This window comes from Watersipora subatra, chromosome 4, assembly GCF_963576615.1.
Source record: "Watersipora subatra chromosome 4, tzWatSuba1.1, whole genome shotgun sequence".
In the NCBI taxonomy this organism is placed as follows: domain Eukaryota; kingdom Metazoa; phylum Bryozoa; class Gymnolaemata; order Cheilostomatida; family Watersiporidae; genus Watersipora; species Watersipora subatra.
In genome coordinates, this window is record NC_088711.1 from 16641536 (window position 1) to 16666638 (window position 25103).

Consider the following 25103-nt stretch of genomic DNA (forward strand, 5'->3'; position numbering starts at 1 on the left):
TGTGCTGTTCTAGTGACACAAACATCGTTCTCTCAAAATATCAACTACAGCTTTAATGTTTGCAATAACTTGAAAAAAAATATAGAGATTCACAAACCCTAGAACACTCAGCAAGAAATTGCCTTGGCACATATCACAAACACAAATACACATCCAAAATAAATAATTGGGACATGCAGCCGTCTTCATTAAAAATGGGTGGGTATTCGAGTAGTTATAGATCATCGACAGATCCCATTGGCTTCAACTCTTCTGATACCTGAAATGTAAGATTACGTTAATGTAATGTAATACTCACTTTAGTAGAAATCTAATTTCATACTAAGTACTTGCTTAGAGATTGGTATGACACAGCAATTTGTCATACCAATCTGTTGCTTGAGGCAACTCGACACAGAATGTTCTGGCAGCAAAAAAGGAACAAATTTGAACACAAACTTGAATCACTTCTAGAAGATCAAGCAAAGACCACACTCAGGTCATTGTCAAGCACGCGGCAAAATGAATCGTGAACAATGAGCAAGAATAGTTTGAAAAGAGCCAAGTATATGGAAGAGTAGCTCCTGGTTGCATAATCATTCAAGTCTTACATTCTTTGCCATGAGCGCACAACTCCTGTCACAAATTCTCTCATGATTTTATTATTGAATTCTGGAAAGTGAGCTCGGAATCATTGCATGTGAAAAGACAGGAGATTCTAGTCTGACTATACTGTCATCAGAGGTAACTCCTCTTGCGAGGTTCCCCAGCCATTTTAACATTTTAAAACTATTTGTTTCCATAAAGCACTTATGAGTAATAACACGTAGATATCTGCCACCTGGGTAAAAGCAAAATAACATTGCTAAGAGTATATTCATTAGTTGACTGTCAATTTGTGTATGGCCAAGAGCTGCATGGCACTGCTTCAGTATGCGTCATACAAAGCGTTTCGGATTAGTGAGTGGTTATTCGTATCTCATAGCCTATCGTATCTCTACTTAAACGAAAGGAGAAATTGTTTCAATGGAAAACAATAGATAATGTGTTTACGGCCTATCCAGGGTAGTTTCGCTTGGCACAAACTTGATTTTTTTAACAGAATTTCATCTTCACAATGACTGGTAGTGAAAGATGCATTGCAGCCAAGGTGGTTCAACTAATTGTAGATCAATGACTTTGGGTGATTTTTATTGAACATCAGTAGTACTGAGAGTGATACTTTTATATTGAACAGTAATAACAATACCGTGAGCTGTAATAATATCGATGAGTCTCCTTATCCGTAAGAATCACCGATATTATTGATGACTCTATATGCTCACGGTAGCTTCAAATTTGGCTTTTTATGGCCTCAGCAGATGTACAATTCTATATTGATTAGTTTAGTATGAAAATATTGTTCATAGACTGCGTGGCTCAACAGTTATGACAATTTATATGCGCCTTTATCAAATATTAGCTAGCCGAATATGTAATTATGTTCCCATAAAAGATTAATTTCGTAGCGAGAGGTAACTCAATTACAAAAATCAAAGAAATGAAGATTAGTTTACTAATGATATAATTAATTGTGACAAACCAAACGAAGAGAGCTCTCTTAGCGAAACTAAGCTAAGAGAAAGATTCTCACAAACAGTCTGCTTATGGTTGTTATAAAACATGAAAAAGCTATATTAAAATATTTAAAGTGCCCTGAGTTAAATTTTTTCAGCATGCTTTATGCTACAGGGCCACCCCTAGACCTTGCAAGCAGTAGTTCCGCTTCCCTATGATCACACGGATAATCATCGTTACTTACAGTGAAGTCACAGCCAGTTTTTTGCACAATGTCAGCAACTTCGACATCATTGGCTATTTCAACAAGAGTCAATCCCCTCTCCTTGTCCACTTCAAATACGCCCTACAGGAAATGTTTACATGGTATGATCAAAGTAATTATGAGCTACTAGGATTATTGGCTTCCAATCCTAGTACCAATTTGAGCGACATAAAACTTGATGATAAAGTATTTAAAGTGCCATCAGAATGTTTACTTATTGTAAGGCTAACCTGTTGTATAGCTAACTTATTGTATAGCTAACTTGTTGTATAGCTAACTTGTTGTATAGCTAATGAAAAAAACAAAAGTTGACGATGAAAAAATATCAGCAGACAACTTACCATCTCAGTGATGATCGTATCCACTACTCCTTTGCCAGTCAAAGGTAGATCACATGTGTGTAAAATCTTGTGATCTCCATTCTGTGAAGTGCAACAGTGCTTACATTATACTCAAAGCATAAAGATAGTCATTATTAATAGTCAGTCACCCTAAATAATTTACCATCACATAGCCTCCTCACTTTACCATCATATAGCCTCATCACTTTACCATCACATAGCCTCATCACTTTACCATCACATAGCCTCATCGCTTTACCATCACATAGCCTCAGCACTTTACCATCACATAGCCTCAGCACTTTACCATCACATAGCCTCATCACTTTACCATCACATAGCCTCATCACTTTACCATCACAGCCTCAGCACTTTACCATCACATAGCCTCAGCACTTTACCATCACATAGCCTCAGCACTTTACCATTACATAGCCTCATCACTTTACCATCACATAGCCTCATCACTTTACAAATAACATAGCCTCATCACTTTACCATCGCATTGCCTCATCACTTTACCATCACATAGCCTCAGCACTTTACCATCACATAGCCTCAGCACTTCACCATCACATAGCCTCAGTACCTTACCATCACAGTGACTCATTATTTTATCATAAAGGTTACTCACTACTTATTACCTAACATCAAGGATAACCATTACCTACCATCAAAGTTATTCATTACCTATCACCAAGATCATTAATTACTCAAACATCAAATTCACAAACTATTATATCAACGGAATGACTAAACGATTTCAACTGTAAAAAAACAAGTTAATTAAAAGTTGCAGAATAGTACACACCTTGGCTGCATGCTCCATAGTGACTACAACTTTAGTCTTGGGGCTAGAAACCAAGTCCATCGCCCCTCCCATACCCTTCACAAGCTTACCCTACAAAGAAAACTGCTGTGAGTCCGTAAGGCTGGAGTGGTTGACTGCTTTACTAATGTTTGAAGGCTGACTTGCAACAAAATTCACATTACAGTTATTTGGTATCAAAAGATTCACCATGTTTTACTCTGTTGTGTTGTAGGTGCAAAATATGTGGAAATGTGATTACAAGCTCTTAAAAGCTCAAAAACGAAAAGCCGCCGTAGATTGAAATCTCTTTATTTGTCTGACGTAGTCATGAAATTTGGTTATTGTCTTGTCACGCGATGTTCTCCCGTGAATTGAAAGGCCAATAAAAAGCTCAATATAAAACTTATCGTAGCACTAGTTTATGACAAACACTTCGGGTTTTACTGAAGACCCTGTATCTAATATAGATGCTCGCTACTACAGTTTTGTTTCGGTTTGGTCTAATCGGCAAGTCGTAATCTGATCATGTGACCCAGTACTTCGCAAATAATTTCTGCAGCAATTTTCGATTATCACAAGTGACCAACAGGCTCGTCATAATTATCAGACAATGATATGTACTCCTACAAGCTAAGGCTAAAAAATTAAATGAATTTTTACGGTAAGTTATAAGATATCAGTGCTAAAAGTGACAGCATTTCGATGACGATAAAACAGATACGTAAGAACAATAGACATGGTTTTATTGAATGGGTGAAGTATATTTGTGAAAATATTTCGACGAATAAGGTTGCATGAAAGTGTAAACAGAAACCATCTAACACCGCTACATCACATTTGAGCCATTTTGGAAAGAGAATCGAAACTACAGCAGTCTCGTGTGGCTGCGATTAACTGTTCGTTTTTGAGCTTTCAAGAGCTTGTAATCACATTTCCACATATTTTGCACCTACAACACAACAGAGTATAAACATGGTGAATCTTTTCATATCACATAACTGTAATATGAATTTTGTTGCAAGTCAATCTTTAACTAATGTCTGTCATGGTACATTCAGCATACACATGGATAGCATAAACCTAGAGCCAGACACCATTTGCGGATGTGAATTATAACATTGGAGGCCACCAAACTGTTATAACAATTGAATAAATCGCAATGATAAGTCTTGGTAAAAAACTGGTGAATAATTAGCTTGATTTAGAAAGTAAATTTAATGAGTATTAAATATTTAGTGAGTAACTATTATGTTAAATGTGGTCCGAAACCAAATTTATAATACAAGGTAATGTATGAAACAAAAACCTAACGAGCATCTACAAACATTCGGCCACTCATTGGCTATTGACAGTACTGCTTGAAATACATGGATGAACTCCTTAGTAGTTACATGGCAGGAATAAATATGAGGTTGTTCCACCCTATATTACTTCAAAAATATCATGGCTCCTAACAATATCTGTATATCCTGAATACTAAGTCACATATTTCAAGACTAGATGGTTTTTATAGCTGAATGGACAATATTATTTTGAAGATTTTTAACAAATGTATTCAAGTTTGTGCGCAAAGTTAATGCCTAAATTACAACTAATAAAAAAATTGAATAGTTGATCACACATATTTTCCACCAAAAATGAATCAAAGCGTAGGCTGCTGCTCTCTGCTACCTTTTTACTTTTTGCAATTTTTCTTTTGCATGCACGGTAATATTTCATAGATCTACAAACATATGATATACTATAAAACTATGTTTTAGGTTTCCGTTGCAAAGCCTTACATACACTATGTTTTCATGATGCGCAGTGCTTCAGAGTTGCGCTATCTCCGAATCATGGAAACGGCGTCTTCGCACTGAAATCACTGCGCACTGATCAGTGCGAAGCCAGTGCAAATTCGCAGCAAAGAAACAGCGACTGCGCAGTGGCTGCGCATAGCTCTCATGCCGTGGATACGGATTCTTCGAAGGCCATAAACTAGTACAAAGGTTGTCCTGCTAATCTTTTTTTTTTTTTATTCTTCCGATCTTCTTTCACTTAAATTTAATTATGGTCTGCATTCACGAGGATGATGAGGTGATTACTTTCCTGGACTTTGTTATCGATGCCAACACATTTCGAAAAATAGGTGGCAAGTCCTAAATTAACGTATAAATAATATATTACTTAAAAATACTTATTAAAAATATATTACTTTGTAAAAAGTGTGTTAAGGTTTGTAAAACCTTGTGAATGTGTATTGTAAATAAAAGTATAATGACGACAGAATCATAAAAAGACCGTTTATGACGTTCGGTATCCGCGATCGATTCTATTTCTCCATCAGGCGATTCGATTTATACAATTTCTCTTCTCTGGCTAATTTGCTGAAATTCTGAAAACCACTGCGCAGCATGGAAACGTACAATCCCCTCGACTTCGGAGGGGGGCTGCTTCGCAGTACTGCGCACCATGGAAACATAGTGATTGTTTTCCGCACTTACGGGTATCATCCAGTTAGCCAAATCTCCATACTTAGACACTTGCATTGCCCCAAGAATGGTAAGATCGATGTGACCACCACGGATCATGGCAAAGGACTCATCACTAGAAAAGAAAGATGCGCCCTTCACCACACTGACTGTCTCTTTGCCCGCATTTATCAGATCAGCATCTTCTTGACCCGCTAGTGGAAAAGGACCCTAAAACAGTTAGAAATTTGTTAATGGTCATATATGGTCAGAGATTACAATCGGGATAGAAATCTAGGAATCTAGGATTAAAATATAGATCTAGGAATTCAGTTGCTAGATCACAGCATAGCTAGATGCAACACCAAAATTGAATTAAATATCTAAACCTTAAAAGCAATAAGTAAGAAGGGGTAAAAAATGATTTTTGTTTTGCATTCCCTTGTCATGAATAAGTGCAGTGACACATCTGATACTGGCAGCTGTCAATGGTTATCCGTGGAGTAGGCGCGAGCCTGTGCATCACAGAGGAACTTTTAAGATTAAAATCTATACATGGCACCACCATAGAAAAAAGATATCTTTGAAGGGGTATTCAAATATAGCCATAGCAGGAGCCTGACTTGGAATAAACTTGTGGGACTGACAACAGATGGTGCACCTGCAATGTGCAGTCAAAAGAGTAGATTCAGGAGAAGTTACAAGAGAAAGATGCTGGTAAACTTACAGTTTAACACTGTACCAAACATCACGAATGGCAAAGCCTTCAAATGGCACTCAGTGTCAAAACTCTTCCAATGGAATATGTACTGTATTAGCTTTATAAAATGAGTAGTCACATCGAAAGAGGCAAAGGTTTGTATTACTACAAGTTCAAGTCTTCTGGAGAAGATGGATTTGGAACACAGATATTTACCCTATCACACAGAGGTGAGATTACTAAGCAGGGAAAAAGTATTGAACCAATTTTTTGAGCTTTGATGAAATCTGTCTGTTTATGGAAAACAAGGGGAAGGATATAACAGAGCTGAGAAAAAAAGGTTTCTGTGTTAGTTTGCACTTCTGTCTGACATTGTGAGCATCGCGATGTGCTTAACCTGCAGATACCAGAAAATCATCACAAACACGCATGCAAGATGTGAGCACCTTTTAAACTAAGTTGTTTCTGTGGAAGCCTCAGAGAATTCATGGAAGCTTGGAGCATTTTTCCCTGCTGCCAAATCATGTCAGGGCAAATTTCTCCTGCCACGCTGCCTAGCACAATTTGCTGACAAAATCAAATGATGAGCTTCAATCAAAACTGTTGGCGCTGCATGGTTTTAGTTTCTTCTTCAACACAATGCCTCAACAATGCCTCAATAACGCATCTAAACTGCTCAGATGCTCTCAATGCTGCCAGCAAAGAACTATGTGAACAACTCTTCTCTCTGATGAAAACAAAAATGTTACACACATTGAATGCTTTGACGCAAGCCACAAAAGCCTGCCTAGAACTATGAACTGAGAAAATGCCATCGAAAACGCTCTATAGAAACAAGCCTTTTGAAAACAGAAATGGGTAGCTGAACCAACTGGTTGAACTCAGCCATACATCAAATTCTAAAACACCTCGGTTTATAGGCTGACTGAGCTAAGTTAGTCATTCAGTGCAAACATTTCTTATGATTTGGAAGAATAATTATCTGTATAGCAGGTAAAATTGATACCCTAAAGAAATAATTATGGTCTTGCAAACAGGCTTGTTGTAAATGGATGGAGTAAAATATTGCTAGGAAGCGGACTGCAATTATCTACCTGTCAACCACTGAAGCATTCATGCAGCAAGCAATAAATTTCTTTGTTCATCCAGACAAGTACACAATTCTCTACTAATCAATTTGACCCAATGGACGTCTATGAAAAAATTAGAGACAAGCACAATAATTGCGGTGGACACAGAAATGATTGATCAAGTTGACGGTAAAGCAGCCTTTTAAAAAAGAAACTTGTGTTACCTTCAGCGAAATTATCAATAACTTCAAAATAGCTAACAGAAGATATCGAATTTTTGCCGCTACATTTGACCTCGTAATTAGCAGCTATAGACATTTTACAAAGCTTGATAGTGCAATTGCCTATTTCATACACAGAAAAACTACCAAAACTATCAAGGCCAGATTGACTATTATTTCTTCCATCAAAGCAAAATTTAAAAAAAAAATGAAAAGATAGCATTGCTGAGTACTTGCCGACATTGGCTATAGCTATGTACCAGAGACCAACATTGGCTATTGCTATGCACCAGAGACCAACATTGGCTATAGCTATGCACCAGAGACCAACATTGGCTATTGCTATGCACCAGAGACCAACATTGGTTATTGCTATGTACCAGAGACCAACATCGGCTATAGCTATGCACCAGAGACCAACATTGGCTATAGCTATGCACCAGAGACCAACATTGGCTATTGCTATGCACCAGAGACCAACATTGGTTATTGCTATGTACCAGAGACCAACATCGGCTATAGCTATGCACCAGAGACCAACATTGGCTATAGCTATGCACCAGAGAATAACATTGGTTATTGCTATGCACCAGAGACCAACATCGGCTATAGCTATGCACCAGAGACCAACATTGGCTATAGCTATGCACCAGAGAATAACATTGGCTATTGCTATGTACCAGAGAACAAATGAAGGAACTATTATACAAAAACAGAAAAAGAAACAACTGACTTGGAACAGCCTGACCTACTGAAAATAATGCAAGATCAAAATAAAAATAGAGACAAAAATTAATAATCACCTGAAGTACTTCACAGCATGTCATGTAAAAATTATCTTTTTCAGTTGACATTAGAAAAATATTGACCCAATAAAACCAAACTCTGAACAAAGCAAATCAACAGAACACATAAAAGTGGATGCACAGCATCATCTGTAAAGAAAACGATTGCCCTAGGCAACACTGACGCATATATCAAATAAAGCAAATTAAACTTCAATGCAAGCAACAAAGACTACAATTCTTCACTTAACCCTGAGACTAGGATTAGAGTTGAGATCAGAGAATAAGGTCAGACAGAACCAGATAAATACATGAATGACTTGAACCAAAATAATGGATCCCAAAACGGCATAAAATTAGTAAAAATGGTTTACCCTAAAACCACTAAAGCACAATATTTCGAACTGTAAAAGTTTTTTCGCAATTTATAAATCCGACCTCTATGTGATAAAATAAAAATTGTTTCTGCTTGCTGTCATGTAAAAAGTTAATTGATTAGTTGTAAGTAAAGAGAGGTGAACATGGCCTTCGTGTTGCTAATATGAGTAAAGTAATTTGAACACAGTATAGCTATAACAATAAAAAGTTTGTGTACTTAACACGGCTTTGCTTCAAGCATAAAAGGTATTTATCAATGTTTTCTAAATTTATCATGAATGGAACGCAGCAGACCATTGGCAAGGTAAGATTTTACCACATTCCAAATTAGTGAGCTCGCTGAAAGACTTAGTAGAAAAGGAAGATTTTACTGTCAAGACGGGCTAATTCACAAGTGTGGCTGCAAAAATATGATGAAATATATCCCAAAAATGACAGAGCCAAAAAAGTCACTGAGAAGCAGGAATAAACCATTTCAACTGAACCACAAGTATGTGTCAGAGAAATACGAAACAAATCGGGCTCTAACATCTGTGAAGAATCCAGCCATTTGATAGACTGGATGAAATGAAATATTAGCATTGATTTGTTAATAGAGGGTTAACAAACTTAATTGATTCGTTAACTCTTACAATACTACACGTCCTGCTACATTAACTTCATTTTTAGACTTGAATAAAAAAGCATGAGCAGGATTCAATTTGAATGATCATTATAATAATAGTAAGAAGGAAAGGCAGTTCCATAGACATAAATATAAGCTAGAAAACAGGAAATGACATAATTCAACGCCTGTACCAGTTGTCCAAACACAGCTGAGGTTACACTTTTGCATTTATTAAAAAGCAAAAAGTGAAATCTTTTCTATTATTTAAAATTTTTAAAAGCAGTTTGATTTATAAATCTACTCAACTATGGCAAAGAATAATCACTATTGCAATTATGCCTTCACCTATAACTACTTTTTAAAGTGAATAATTTACACACTTATAACACAAATCCTATGGGGACTACAGATCCTTTGGGGACTACAGATCCTATGGGGACTACATGTAGAAAGATTTTAGAATACTAGAAGATTGAATGTCTTTTACTACATTGAATAACTAAATATTCCGACCCTAAAATAATGTGTAACTCTGCATACAGCCAAAAACTAAAGTTGGATAACATAATGATTGCATAATATATATTGCATAAAGGGGACTTAAAAATGTTAAATTATTAAATCAGTCATTAAAATTGTGGAGAAAATAAAATTAGTGAGACAGAAAATTGTGTTCTTTTTGATTATTTTGCTGTCTCTTAAAGCTTTTGATTGGAGGAAATACTGTAAAAACCTACTCAATTAATAATAAACTACTCAATTAATAATAAACTATTTAATTTATGTTCACAATTAACTTCCCAACTGTTCATTTTCTTTCGATTCTTTTTTGAGTTTTGATTCAACAACATATGTTACACATTATTTCATAACCTCTTCAGATGTTTCCCTCTCACTCTACAACTGTTTCTTACAACATAAAACTCTATCAGGATGAAAATGTACAAATGTAGTGTCCCTTGTATAAAATTCTTATTATTATATAAAATCCATTAACAGGTAGTATGATTTCCTTACACATAGCATGACAAATGTCAACAACATTACAGCATTTTTGATTTCAGATGAGAAGTTTCGCTACGCCGTCCTAAAACTATTCAGGAAGATGCATATAAAATGTATTGGATTGGGACCCGCCAGCGATACGGCTGAGTGACACAACAAGGAAAACCTCGATGCTTTCCTAAAACTGAATACTGAAAAGATGCAAGAATATAATTGGTGTAAAGATTTTCCACCGTGTTGCATAGCAAATGCATAACTACGTAAATTGATAATGAAGATATAAAAAAGTATTTAATATTCATCCTATTCAATGAGTAAAATATCCTACATAGCTTATGTTGAAGAGTGACTTAATAGTGACAATTTATTGATTGGAATTAGAGAGTAACCAAACATCATCTTGCTCAAAACAGTTTTAAAGTTTTATCATGAATAGTCTCATGCATTTCTACAGAAAATAGAAGTATATAGGGTAAGTGTAAGTAGAAGTATATAGGGTAAGTGTAAGTAGAAGTATATAAGGTAAGTGTTGCCTAAAAGAAGCTAGACAGACACTACCCTGTTACATTACTACCAAGAAGTTCGGCTTTACCAACTTCATTCAAACAACTACAGGTTTCCCCGTCTACCTTTGAGACTATATACATCGCCGTAAACAGCTATGGAACTGTTTTACAATGTTGTGAATACTTACAATTTATTTTACATTACCAAATACAATGTGGCTTGACACAGAGAGACCTCATCAATGCTTACATAGGTCTAACAAGTGAGAGAAAACTGACCATAAAAACATTCCCAATTGCATGGCAGAGCAGATATAAGTTCACTATGTGCAGTGTTTACACTCAAATCCCTTGTTTTTCTATGTGCTACAAGTGAGTACAAGTATAAACCAGGTTTTATACATGGATATACAACCGACACAAGTATATTAATTCATCTTCAGGAGTTACATCAACTCTGACCAAGTGATATTACTACAAAGGAATGTGGCTACCAAGCTTTTTAGCATACATGGCTGAAGGGCTTCTTTTCACGTCTAGCATTCAGAATAATAGAACAAAAAAAGAAACAGAACTAAGAACAATTATTGGATCAGAGAAAAATGTATGTAACCCGATTGATTTTTTAGATGAAGATGAAAGACAACTGGCTAATTTCAATTGTATGTTGTGAAGCTGCATTACTATATTTTTGTATAATTCACATAATGTGATTACTGCATAGAGATCAGTGGATTCAGGCTCTTATATTGAAGAAATAAAACATTAAAATTCATTATTTGCAGCTGCTTCACATCATGTAAAGTTCATGTAATATGATACTTATATAGACTTTTAGAAAGTAAAAGTAACGATTCTATAAATTCGTCAACATCTAGTATTTTGGTGAAAATACAAGCATTTTGGGCCAGCTGTTTCACATCCCTCATGGGTGAATCGTGTAAAATTACCACTGCAACAAGTTCAGGGTATTCAAATTCCTAGAGGGGAACTAAACAATAACACTTGTACTAAATTTTCACTGTTGAAGTCTCATTATAGTTCAACCTAAACTTTTTAAGCATCTTGTAAACAGGTTTGATTAGTGTTCTCTATTGGCCCAATCTACTTTAAAACTGTCTTTTAATTCTAAAGGTTACAGACAACTCCTGACAAAGACTTGAAAAATAAACAACTTATTTCCCATGTTATAAATTGGGCAGATGAGATGAAAATGTGAGAAAGAGTACCGGATACAACACTTAAGAAATACAACAGAGATGAAGTTCTGTACACTTTAACATATAGTACTACGAACACAAGTCGCTCTTTTGAACTGAAATACCACCCAAAAAGTCAGGTGCGACTTATACATGAATGACTTTTGTTGAGGTATTTTCTTGCCATCCTACATGCTAAAGCGTGTGGCACGCATACCTAATTAGAATGTGCTTTTGCCCATGACTATGGTGCTACATCATACTGGAGCAAAACGTGTCACAGCAAGTATTTCATTTGCAAAAATTGCTTAATCGTTATGAACTTTAACAGTAAGCATTGGTGTTATGATGCTGCTTTTAAACGGAAGGTTGTAGAACTTGTAGAAGAACATGGAAACAGATCTACAGAGCGTAAATATACTATCTCAAAAAACTTGTTCGACATTGGTGTAAGGCCAAAGAAAGTTTGCTTGAAATGCCTAAAACAAGAAAGCACGACTGAGAAAGCAACATTTATACAATGGATTGGATAAAATTTGATTGTTGATTGGGTTACAGAAAAAAGTAACAGCGGTTATATTGCAACCATGCTTTGTATCAAGCAAAGTGTTTTAAAGCAGTTTACCGATCCGTCATTTGAGGCATGCATTGGCTGGGTACAAAAACTCACAAAACGCATGGACCATACTTTGCAAGTGAAGAGCAAGATCTTAAAAACATGACATGTGGGCTGAAGGAACAAATATGTCCTTCCACAGACTTATTATTCAACAGAGAAAAGTACACCAGTTCAAATTGAGCTAATAGGAAATACGAATAAAACAGCCATGTGCTTTGACATGCCTTCAAGCAGTACCATAGATCCCAAAGGTATGGCATACGCGTATTAGTACTTCCTGTGATATTGTCGCAAATTCAATTTTTAACATTTTCTGTTCATAGACAGGAAACCCATTCTGATGAAAACAACTGGCCATGAACGACCAATTTTACTGTTGCGCTTCCTCGCATAGCAAATGGCATCAAGCTGAAGCAACCAAAAGTTAATTTTAAATGAAAAAAAAACAAAAAGTTGAAAAGATGCTGCTAGAATTTTTGTGCTTTTTCACTATAAAGGATGGATAGTTGAGGCCAGTATCAAACTCTGACTGAGAAACACTTGGAACAACAGATCAGGTGCATGATGCAAAGGACAGCTCTTCCTGTCTGTGATCATTTTCATGCCCACAAAACAGATAAGGTGAAATATGCTCTAAATTGGATACAAACATCACAAGATATGATTAGACAAGGTAAACAAGATGACTTTACTGCTGCGCTTCAGCCACTTGGTATTGTGTTACCAAGACTTTTAAAGAGCGGCCGAGACAAAAGAGGCCTGTTTAAATGTCATTCAAAGCCAATAAGTCTGTGCCCAAAGGTTGCAACATAAAAAAGCATCTCTTTGTAGCTATCCTGGGTAAAGTGTTTGGGATGACAATTCTGAAGATATGAAAAAAGCTTTTTGAAAACCCGAATTGACAATTCTCTAGATGGAATTGGAATGATAAAGTATACCATGACAGCTTTGATGAGGAAAGCGATGAAGTTGAGGATATCTTGCTGATATGGATGTTCTAGAGGAAGACTGGGCTATTTTATTCGAGGACAGTGACAGCAGTGATGGTATGTGAATGTTATGTGATAACAAATAAAAACGTTAAATTTTTTTCTATTGCTTTTCATGTCCAATATGGGGATGCAGCTTATACACGCATGTATCTTATAGTCAAATAAATACGTTCGATGAAACAGCCATCACATTATAAGAGGCTTACATGTACTCTTAAAAGATAACAGTAAAAAACAGAAAAGGAGCAATCACAGTTGCCTAAAACACTAACTAAATTATAGAAAGCATAGATGTAGATGTCTGATGAATAGCCCAGTAAACATCATAGCGAGAATATAGTAGTTCTCATGAAAAGCTGACAATAAAAACTCGTATATCAAACTATATACAAAAATGGAGCCTATCGACAATAAGAGACAACTCGTGATACGAATCAGTGATTTGAGTGCAAACCACGGAGACAAAAAAAACTTAAATAAGACAACAAGACCAACAGATGGCAAAATATTTTAGAATATACACAAAATATCTAGCATCCTATCACATATTGAAATAATAAAAAAAGACTGCTACGAGGAAATGGGAGATCATAAGTGATGGACTAGAGTGCATGAATTTACTAACAAAAGAAGCATAAGGTTAAAGCTTTGCTAGCCCAAAACTTACTTTTAATGAATTATAAACTCAAATCAAATAAAAAGCTTCATTATATACATAACTAAAAAAACAACCAACAAATATATTAATCTGTCTTGAAAAAGTTATACAAACACTAACCAAGTGACATTGCTATTCAGGAAGGCATCTTCACAAAACTCGTTCAACAGGCACACTATTGCTCAAACATAGCTGAAAGAGTTTCACCTCTAGTGAACACAATAATAGGAGTAACAGCTGGGAAACAAACCATAGGAATAATTAATTACTCAGTAAGAAAAATGTGTAATCAGAATAAAGTGGTATATAAGAGAAATGAAATACTGCAAATTTACATTCTGAAACATACTGCATTGTTTCTCTGAGTTTAGGCATGGAATAGGTAATGGAGGCACGGCAAATTCTTTTAACATATGGGTGTAAAGGCCTATATACTTCCTTGTCTAATCATGTTGAGAATGTTTTAAAATATAAAAGCACCTGGTATGACTTGAAAAGTGATCAATTTTACTCAACTCACATTTATACAAACTGATTCAGTTCATAATAATGTCATCATCAACCTAGATAAGAAATTTATTAAAATTTCAACAATTTCCTACCAAGGTGTACATTTGTTTATTATCGGTAGGACAATTGTTTTACGCACAGGATATTTTCTTACAGCTGACTTTGGGAAATACCAAATCTAAACTAAGTAGTCATGATGTTGCCTGGCTCATCAGAATAAAGGTATATAAGAGAAATGAAAACAAAATGGGGAACTTAACGTTTATATTTCAGTTAGTTTGAGTCAATAAAATTTTCAAACATCAGTCAGTATGAAACAGACTTTATATAGACAAACAACAAATATATCAATTAATCTTAGGGAGTTATACAAACACTAACTTAGTGACATTGCTATGCAGGAAAGTATCTTCACAAAACTTGTTCAACAGGCACACTATTGCTCAAACATAGCGAAAAGGGTTTCACCTCTAGTGAACACAATAATTAATAAGTGTAACAATGATGAAACAGAAAGTAAAAATATTGATTTGATCAGGAAGAAAAATGTGTAATCAGATTAAGGTGGTATATAAGAGAAATGAAAACAAACTGGGGAACTTAACGTTTATATTTCAGTCAGTTTGAGTCAATAAAATTTTCAAACATCAGTCAGTATGAAACAGACTTTATATAGACAACCAACAAATAGATCAATTAGTCTTAGGGAGTTATACAAACACTAACCTAGTGACATTGCTATGCAGGAAGGTATCTTCACAAAACTCGTTCAACAGGCACACTATTGCTCAAACATAGCTGAAAGAGTTTCACCTCTAGTGAACACAATAATAGGAGTAACAGCTGGGAAACAAACCATAGGAATAATTAATTACTCAGTAAGAAAAATGTGTAATCAGAATAAAGTGGTATATAAGAGAAATGAAAACAAAATGGGGAACTTAACGTTTATATTTCAGTTAGTTTGAGTCAATAAAATTTTCAAACATCAGTCAGTATGAAACAGACTTTATATAGACAAACAACAAATATATCAATTAATCTTAGGGAGTTATACAAACACTAACCTAGTGACATTGCTATGCAGGAAAGTATCTTCACAAAACTTGTTCAACAGGCACACTATTGCTCAAACATAGCCAAAAGGGTTTCACCTCTAGTGAACACAGTAATTAATAAGTGTAACAATGATAAAACAAAGCAAAAATATTGATTTAATCAGCAAGAAAAATGTGTAATCAGATTAAGGTGGTATATAAGAGAGGTGACAACAAACTGGGGAACTTGACATTTATATTTCAGTCAATTTGAGTCAATAAAATTTTCAAACATCAGTCAGTATGAAACAGACTTTATATAGACAAACAACAAATACATAAATTAGTCTTAGGGAGTTATACAAACACTAACCAAGTGACATTGCTACTCAGGAAGGCGACGTCACAAAACTCGTTCAACAGGCACTCCATTGCTCAAACATAGCTGAAAGGTTTCATCAACTTGGAGCAAATGAGACTGGACCAGCCCGACTTGGACCATAAGCGTAAAGAGGACCCTATCGAAAGACTTACCTATATGAGGCGATGTGATGGAAGATACAAGAAGAGATTATTTGCACTTTCTAGTGTATACATGTATTACAGTGCACAAATGAAGCAAATAAATTTACATTCTGAAACATACTGCATTGTTTCTCTGAGTTTAGGCATGGAATAGGTAATGGAGGCACGGCAAATTCTTTTAACATATGGGTGTAAAGGCCTATATACTTCCTTGTCTAATCATGTTGAGAATGTTTTAAAATATAAAAGCACCTGGTATGACTTGAAAAGTGATCAATTTTACTCAACTCACATTTATACAAACTGATTCAGTTCATAATAATGTCATCATCAACCTAGATAAGAAATTTATTAAAATTTCAACAATTTCCTACCAAGGTGTACATTTGTTTATTATCGGTAGGACAATTGTTTTACGCACAGGATATTTTCTTACAGCTGACTTTGGGAAATACCAAATCTAAACTAAGTAGTCATGATGTTGCCTGGCTCATCATTGGGCTAGCAGATTTCCCAATTTTAGCAGAATATCATTTTGTTGTATGTATTATGCATGAAATTATGCTGGATGCGATGCAGTGAGTAATGCAAGGGCAAAATGTACCAAACCAAAAGTGAGTGCACTACTTCATGAAAAAAAAACAAAGCATTAGGTCAGTCAGTCAGAATGTAAAACTTGAATTGATCTGACTTTGAAGAGGTATTGTTGCTGCCAGTTTTAAACCATGGAGACAAATAATGAGAGGACAACAATACATAGACAGGGCTAACGTGAAAAAATGCTAATTATTATCTGAAAAAAAGAAAAGATGATATGGCCACATGGTGAGAAAAAAACATGCTAACAATGACCAAAACGAAAAACACATTCAACGAGAACAATAAAATATATGCAAAGCTCAGCAACGACAACTGAAGGAAAGGAATACCTCTTCATCAAAGGAAGCACCTACTACTAACAAAAATATAAGATCCTTCTCATAAGTAAAGTCATTAGATATAATATCACCCACTAATTATACCAAATTTTGTTTAGAAACTTTTTTATGGTTTTTGATGAGAGTTTAGTTTGTTGTGTCTGTTGTTATATTGGTTGTCATATTCTGTTGATGCCAAGCATAGTTGAGTGATTAGCAAGCTATATTGTTTGTACGAGGGTGTATCAATTCGCTTAATGCTCGGTAGGAAAAGCTATGAAGAAGTTGGAAGGCGCGTTGCCATTTTCTCCAAGTCCCCATGGTGTAGTTTTAGGTCAGAAGCTGTTCTCAAAAACTAAGAGCATTCCAAACCAGCTGCTACTAGGGGAAAGTGGGGTATGGTGAGCATTGGTGCAAATTGAGCCCCGCTATTTCCTACCAAACAAGTGCTTTGATGCTTAAATTTGTGAACTAATTTTATGACCTTGAACCATACATCCTGGAGAAAATCAAGACATATGAAGGCATGCATATCCCCAACCTCGTTAAGGAATATAGACGTAATCAGTTTATGATTGAAGACATCTAGAACACCTTTTTATACTATATATGTTTTATTTATATAATGTTATCGCAATCGTAATGTACTTCATACGATCATATAAGTATGCATTACTTACTATAAAATTTTGTGACTAATTTTTAATATGTAAAGTACAGTACGTATATAAAATTTTAATGTTTTTACTGAGGGGGTGTTTTGCATTAAAAATTACTATGGGTTTTATGCCCTCCATACAACATTTTCACCTTACGATCCCAACACCAGAACGAATTAATGTGGTATGGGGGGCTTACTGTACATGATTATGTAACAAGATCTGGGCTTTCAGTAGTTGCCAATTTCCTGTAGATTAACATGAAGTTGAAAACAAAACAAATTTCAAGCTACCGATGGGACAAGTTTAGGCATCAATTTTGCTGACAACACGGCAGCAGAGAACTATTTCTCAATCAAAAATAGTTCAAGATATTAAACACAATCATATGAAAAATAATCCTTACAAAACAAAATATGGATGCAAAAGCCTATATACTTTCGTCTAGTAATGTAGGGAACGTTGTAAAATGTAGAAGTACCTGATGTGACTTTAAAGTGATAAATTTTACTCAACTTAAATGTATATAAACTGATTCAGTTTATAATAATGTCATCATCCATCTAGATAAGAAATTCATTTAGAATCTACTAGTTTTTTATCAAAGGTATATATTTGTTTATCATCAGCAGGACAATCTTTACCTGCGGGAGATTTTGTTACAGCTAAATTGGGAAATACTCAATGTAAAATCAGTTGTCATGATTTCAGCTCATCATTGAGCAGACATCTCCCAATTTTAGCAGAACACTGTTTTGTTTTTTGCATTATGCATGACATTGTGTAGCAAGGAGTGTGAGGACAAAATAGACCAAAAGTGTGATTTTTGGTTTAATTTTATCAACAAAATTAGTTGAAAAAAAGAAAAAACTGGAAGAGTGATGAAGCCAATAATACGCAATAGCATAGCTAACAACGACTAAGTAGTGTGCACACTACTTCTTAAAAAACATAGCATTAGGTCAAACCATAATACATGAATTCATATGACTTTTAAATCATGGAGATAAATAGAGAGAGGACAACATTACATAGGCGAGGCTAACGTGAAAAAATACCAACAAAAATCTGAAAAAAAAGAAACGATACGGCCACACAGTGAGAGAAAAACAGACTAACAATGAATAAAACAAAGAAAAATCAAAGAGAAAATAAAGGATACTCAAAGCTAACACAAGGACTGAAAAAAGGTCAAAGAAGGTCCCCGACAAAAGAAACACCTAATACTAGCATAACTATAAGACCATTCTTATCAGTAAAGCAATGCCATATAATCTCAAGTAGTCAGGATACCCAAACTTCACACGGGTTTGGTGAAGAGGCAATAGCTAGGGGCACAGTTACAAGGAGTGGCCGAGTCAGTAGACCTCGGCTAGATAAAGATAGTAATTACTACTAACTGTTATTAAAAGAAGGTTGCCATGTTGCATATTGTTGTAAAGAAATGCAAAGCGATAATAAAATAATCTCCATGGCAGACAGTTCTGATGGTGGAGCTAGCGGTGGCGGATGACCGGAAAGGAGAGGTGAGGAGAGAGTTGTAGAGAAGGATGGTACCAAGGCTAAGAAGCCTGTAGTATATGGTAGTAGCGGTAAGTTGTGGTTTATGATTTACAGGGCTAAGCGAGACTACTTGGCTGTGAATTGTCCTGATAATGCTTGTAGAAGGTGCGGTAGAAGTGGACACTAGCAGGACTGCAAAGTACAGATTTGTCAGTGGTGTGATGAGACTGGGCACGCGGTTAGTGGTTGCCCCCGCCGGGTTCAGGTGGGGCAGTAAATAATGAGACGGAAAAAGAAGGGCAGCGAGGAACTACCGGCGCCTGTGAGGAAGGTGAGGAGTTATGTCGAAGTGAGTCGCAGTGCTAAGAAAGCTGCTACACCGATACCCATCATGGAGAAGGTAAGCTCATTTTTGGCAGATGGATCCAGTGACAGGATGTTGGACAGGGAAGGGTGTCAGAGGAGGATTGCCAGGATTGAGAGTGAGAAGTTGGAGGTGCGGAGGAAGTTTGAGGCAGAGTTGGCCAGACTGAGTGCTGAGCGCAGGGCAGCAGTCAGCGAGTTGGAGAATGCAGAGGCATTGAGGGCGGCGATTAAGCACTTGGCGGAGGTTCAGAGGAAGATTGCTGGTAGTAGGCTTGCACCGAGGGAGGGTCAAACCGAGCTAAATAGGTGTGGGCCTACATCGTTTCCCAACTCTGCGGCGCCATCCCCTATGCAGCTGGTTACGGCCCAGGTGAAGACCTCCCACAAGATGCCTGTCAAGCCTGTCTTTATTGGAGAGAGCGTGGTGAAGACGAAAGGGGCGGAACCTGAGGTTGAAGCATCATTGCTGACCCAACCACCAGTTTTCAGGCCAGTTGAAAGTAGTGGTGGAGACAGTAGTGATGGTGTTGGCGGTGACAGAGGTCACGGTAGTAGCGCAGGAAGTAGAGGGGACCAGGAAAGTGAAGAGAGTAGTGCTGTCAAGTACAACGGCAGCACAGGGGTGCCCGGGAGTGATGGCGTTCCGGATGCGTGGATGGACCAGTCGTAATGAGTAAGGTGAACTCCACCAGCAAGGTGAGTCACTGGATGAGTTCATGTGTATTTCTGGAAGGTTTATGGCCCAAACAGAAAAAGAATGAAAAAAAGGGCATGTCGTATAATCGGGTAAGTGGGCCCCAGGCTACGCTTATGTCTGAGGTCACGGCAGTTACAGGTGGTGACGAAAGGCTAAACGAGAAGTCGGTGATGTGGTAGTGACGCAGCAGAGAAAACCTTATATAAGCAAGTGCAGAACAGGAGCAGTTACTTCTTCGCATCGGTACATGTAAGTTCATTCATTTATGGAACAATATCAATCACTAACTAAACCAAATTCTGTTTATAAATTTTCCATGTTTTGAGGCAAGTTTACTTTTTGTGTCTTTTGTTATTTAATATCATTACTAAATATCTTTATCGTTATTAAATATAGTTATTTAATATCATTGTCCTTATTTAATACCATTTGTCATATTCCGTTGATGCCAACAATAGTTGAGTGACTAGCAAGCTATATTACCCGTCTATAGGTGTATTGATCCGCTCTATGGTCAGTAGAGAAGATCAATTACAACAGCAAAAGCTATGAAAAATATGGAAGGCGCAATGCCGTTTTTCCCAAATCCCCATGCCATGGGGATCCCCATGCCCGTTTTTCCCATTGCCATGCCGTGTAGTTCCATTGGTAAGCTGCATTCTTTAAAAACTAAGAGCGTTCAAAACCAGCTGCTACTAGGAAAAATGGGATAAGTTGAGCATTGGGGCAAGTTAGGCACCACAATTTCCTACCAAACATGTGATTTGTTGTTTAAAATTTTAACATAATTTTAGGATCTTGAACCTTAGATCCTGGTATTTACAAGCTCAGAGTGAAAAACAGAGAGATAAGCTATTCAATCAGAATTTTGTCTTTTTTTGTAATTTTTATGTACACCAACCATACTTGTGCAAAAGTCCAAATTGAGCCAATCTGATCAATACATTGATACACCTTGTCCAATGGAATTTTTGTGAAGCAATAATATAACTTTTTTATGATTCTAAATGTAGGTTTTCAAGTTCGATCACATGCCTGAGAAGTGGCGTGTGGGGCAAGTTGATCACTGTTGATTTGGGGTAAGTTGAGCATGCTCAACATAACCCAGTATGTTCATGCGCATACAATGCATACCGGATGCTTGGTCATGTGTTACAATAGATGCGTAATCTACAACAGATGCCTCCTACAAGTAACATGTGCTAGGGTAAGTGGCTCTTTAAGCCACTTGCCCTAGCATGAAGATTACTGATAGAAAAAGTAAATTCTGGGTAAAATACAGAAGCACCAAATCACAACACAGACAAGAAAAAAGAACCAGTATGACAACATCGATAAATAAACAAAACAAAGACATGGTAAAAAGTTGAGAATTGAGAGTCGCTGTAAACAAAAGTTTACCGGGTGCGATTAGGTTTAAAGTAATGTTATATGCACTGCTTTTATGATTACTATTCTAGGTTAATGATGAAATGTTAAATGGAAAAAAACCTAGTAACTAAATTCAAGTCAAAAATAGCTATCTTTTAGAGTACCGATGAAGAAAAAGCATTTGATAATAGACCATGTCACAGTTCATATGAGTGAACAACAATTCAATCGAAGGCAACAACATACCATATTGAAAACGGTAATCCAAACGAAGTTGATGAGAAAAAAGAATGGCATAAAATGGTCTTTAATAGCATTAAACTACGCAGGTAAAAATGGTCTTTAATAGCATAAAACTACGCAGGTAAAAATGGTCTTTAATAGCATAAAACTATGCAGGTAAAACTACGCAGGTAAAATAAAATGTAAGCTAAATAAAAAGATATGGATAGATATTTTACGTATGGAAATGAAATGAAGAAAACTATTATTCAAATAGATGCAATGCCTAAGAAGAGATTTGAGCCAGATCTTGATGAAGGAAATGAATTAAAAGCTGAGGTTACAGTGTAGTATTTAACATTGGCAAAGTTGTGTAAAAACCCATGGCTCATTCGGAGACCAAAAGGGTATACCATGACATATTTCAACTCTGGTTTTGTAGGGTAGATCTGGTCAGCCTAAAAATGTTTCGCAGAAAAAATTTACCAAGTGATCTAGCTTCATAGTTCTTGTCAGTCATGAACCAATCTAAATTCAACAGCTTACAGCTTTCTGTAAACTTGCGTCAGAGTACAACGCTCGAACAGAGGATGAAGTTTCTGCTTGAGTGAGTATACAAAGTCGCCAACATGTGTTATATCAGTTGGGGAAACACGATGAGAAGTTCTAGAGCGGTTATCAAACTAAGTGAAACAGTGTTGCCATCTTCAAGATGTCAACCATTTTGAATGAGCGAGAACCAATCATTGCCAATGAACTCAACTCTTTGACTGAATTGATCTATTGCAGAAATAAATTTGAGTTGAGGCGTATTGTAAAACCCGATTTCGATGAGCAAGAAAGAAAAAAGGTTTGAGTTGTGAAAAATCTGCATCACATTGACTGGGTGAGAGGCGTTTTGTCTAAATACCTAATATACAATGCAATTGTGCCAAGGTATCAAGGTTCTACAGGGACCAAGCAAAAAAACTAAATGCATACATAATGAGCCAACTAAGGGACATGGTAATGGAAATATGGGAATCAAATAGTATGACATGAGAAAAAATGAAGAAATTCCGCAATGTGTAAACCAGACCTGAATGATCAAGATAGCTATGGAAGCTATGGATACCAAACATAGGATGAAAAACCGACTTCCAAAACATATACTGAACGATCAATGATGAAACACATAAACAACCTAGGACTGAGAAATCTGAGCATAGGGACTGAGATTTAAAGATGTCGCTAAATGGTTTGTGAAGTGAAGGAACCTCCATCTCAGTTCCTGGCAGATAATCGCTAACAACAAAATATCATGGAGAGCTATCAAAGCCAAAACCATAATACAGTCCTAGTCCTCTTAAGTGACTGTAAGAAAAAGATGCTGCAAGATTGACGAGAATATGGTTACTGCCAACTGATGATGCGGGTGTAAAAAGGTGGAAGCAAAATAGTATATTACGTACTCGATGCTTCACCAAAATGCATCTCACTGATAGTAACAGACGGATGATGAGCTCCTATCCCATGTGTAGTATACAATAACCTACTTGCAAGAAACATAGAACTCTGATGATCCAAAGGACTGTCGATTCAATACAAACAAAAAAGTATATAGTTCAATAAAAAAGTTTCAAAAATTGGCTAGAGAAGGCTGCATCATGACAAACCAACAAAAAGCTGTCACTGACGAACACTTAACTTTTTTTTACTTCAATGTAAGAGCCGCCAGTAAAAAATACCACCTTCATATTTCGGCCTCTGAATTCAACTCGCATTCTTCAACCACATGATGTCACCTTTCCACCTTTCAAATAACCATAGTAGCCAATGGGAAGTTGAAAAAATTGAAAAGTTACTGAAGCAGACTTCTTTGTCTCCTTAACCTAGCTCTCCGAAAATGGAGATGTAAGCTAGTAGCGTCTAGTTTCTATCAACAGAACGCCTCGTTAAGATCTGCACCTGAGACCACATCAGGTGGAGATCTCATCACAGATCTGATATTTTCCAAGAACACATTGGAAAGTGACAAAAAAAATAGATAAATGAGGTAACTTCTGACATGCTATTGGTAAGTGTGACATAGCAGCAATAAATTGGAACAATTATTCTTTGCACATTGTTATTATATTTACATATTTACAAGAATAATCCTTGTTAAAAGGTGAAGCGCTGAGATAAAGAAAGATAAAAAGAAAGTAGATGTCACATATCAATTGAGTGATGGTAAATATCAATGATTAAAAAATGCAGTGACGAAAAGAAAGCACTATATGAACTAATAACGACCGGTTTTAGAGCTGGTTTTAGATGTTTTTTACGGTTTTTAGAAGCAACAGAACTTCAGAAAGAAACATGAGATTCCTCAACAACAGAGTTTGAGCCAAAAGGTTGCCTGAGAACCAAAATCCTTCTGCCTATAATTAGGAGCCATGGTTTCCTGCCACAAAAGTGTAGCCAAAACAAGCTACTGAACCGTGACTTGTCCAAGGTCATAACTCATAAATATTCAACAAAGTCACAGCTTTTTGGTGATTAATAAAAACCTAATCAATCATACTAGTATCAAAAGACAAATATGTATTGACTTGAAAAATAAATAGATATAGCCCACTTCCGAGGAGCTTCCTCTACTTGAAAACATCAGTCAAGGAGTAATGGAACCAAAAGAAGAAAACAACTTACCAGTCCGAGAACGCCATTCTCGCTTTGCAAGGTCAGCCTGATGCCGGGTGGCACGTAGTTGCTGGAGAGCATGGGCATGCCAATACCGAGATTGGCATACATATTGTCCTTGAACTCGAGTGCCGCCCTTTTGACAATTCTTTCTCTCCGCTTTTCCCCCTCTGACTTGCTGTGCCCATCTGAGCTTTCGCGTGTCAGCTTCAATTTCTAGTAAATAATACCAAAAACAATAAGAATTGCATAGCGGTGGTTCTATGTAATTGCATAGCGGTGGTTCTATGTAATTGCATAGCGGTGGTTCTATGTAATTGCATAGCGGTGGTTCTATGTTATTGCATAGCGGTGGTTCTATGTAATTCTTGTAGTACGATTCTTCACATAAAATCTACGAAGTTCTTAAACATTCAAACACAATGCAAGTATTGAGCCGGTTAACTTATTTTCCCACATCTAAATGCTGTGCCATCACATGCTGAACTCTGT

The 25103-nt window shown here is 36.3% G+C and overlaps 1 protein-coding gene across 1 annotated transcript in view; it reads right to left on the reverse strand.

Annotated features, from left to right (window-relative positions):
* Positions 1-33: 33 nt before the first annotated feature.
* The window catches only part of LOC137395025 (succinyl-CoA:3-ketoacid coenzyme A transferase 1, mitochondrial-like), a 36841-nt gene continuing 11771 nt past the window's right edge, over positions 34-25103 (reverse strand). The window contains exons 8-13 of the mRNA XM_068081811.1: positions 24621-24827; positions 5437-5634; positions 2954-3043; positions 2143-2223; positions 1781-1882; positions 34-259 (exon numbers count right to left, since the gene is read on the reverse strand). Of these exons, the coding sequence (XP_067937912.1) occupies positions 215-259; positions 1781-1882; positions 2143-2223; positions 2954-3043; positions 5437-5634; positions 24621-24827 (723 nt within the window). The 3' untranslated portion in view covers positions 34-214. The remainder of the gene's footprint in view (positions 260-1780; positions 1883-2142; positions 2224-2953; positions 3044-5436; positions 5635-24620; positions 24828-25103) is intronic.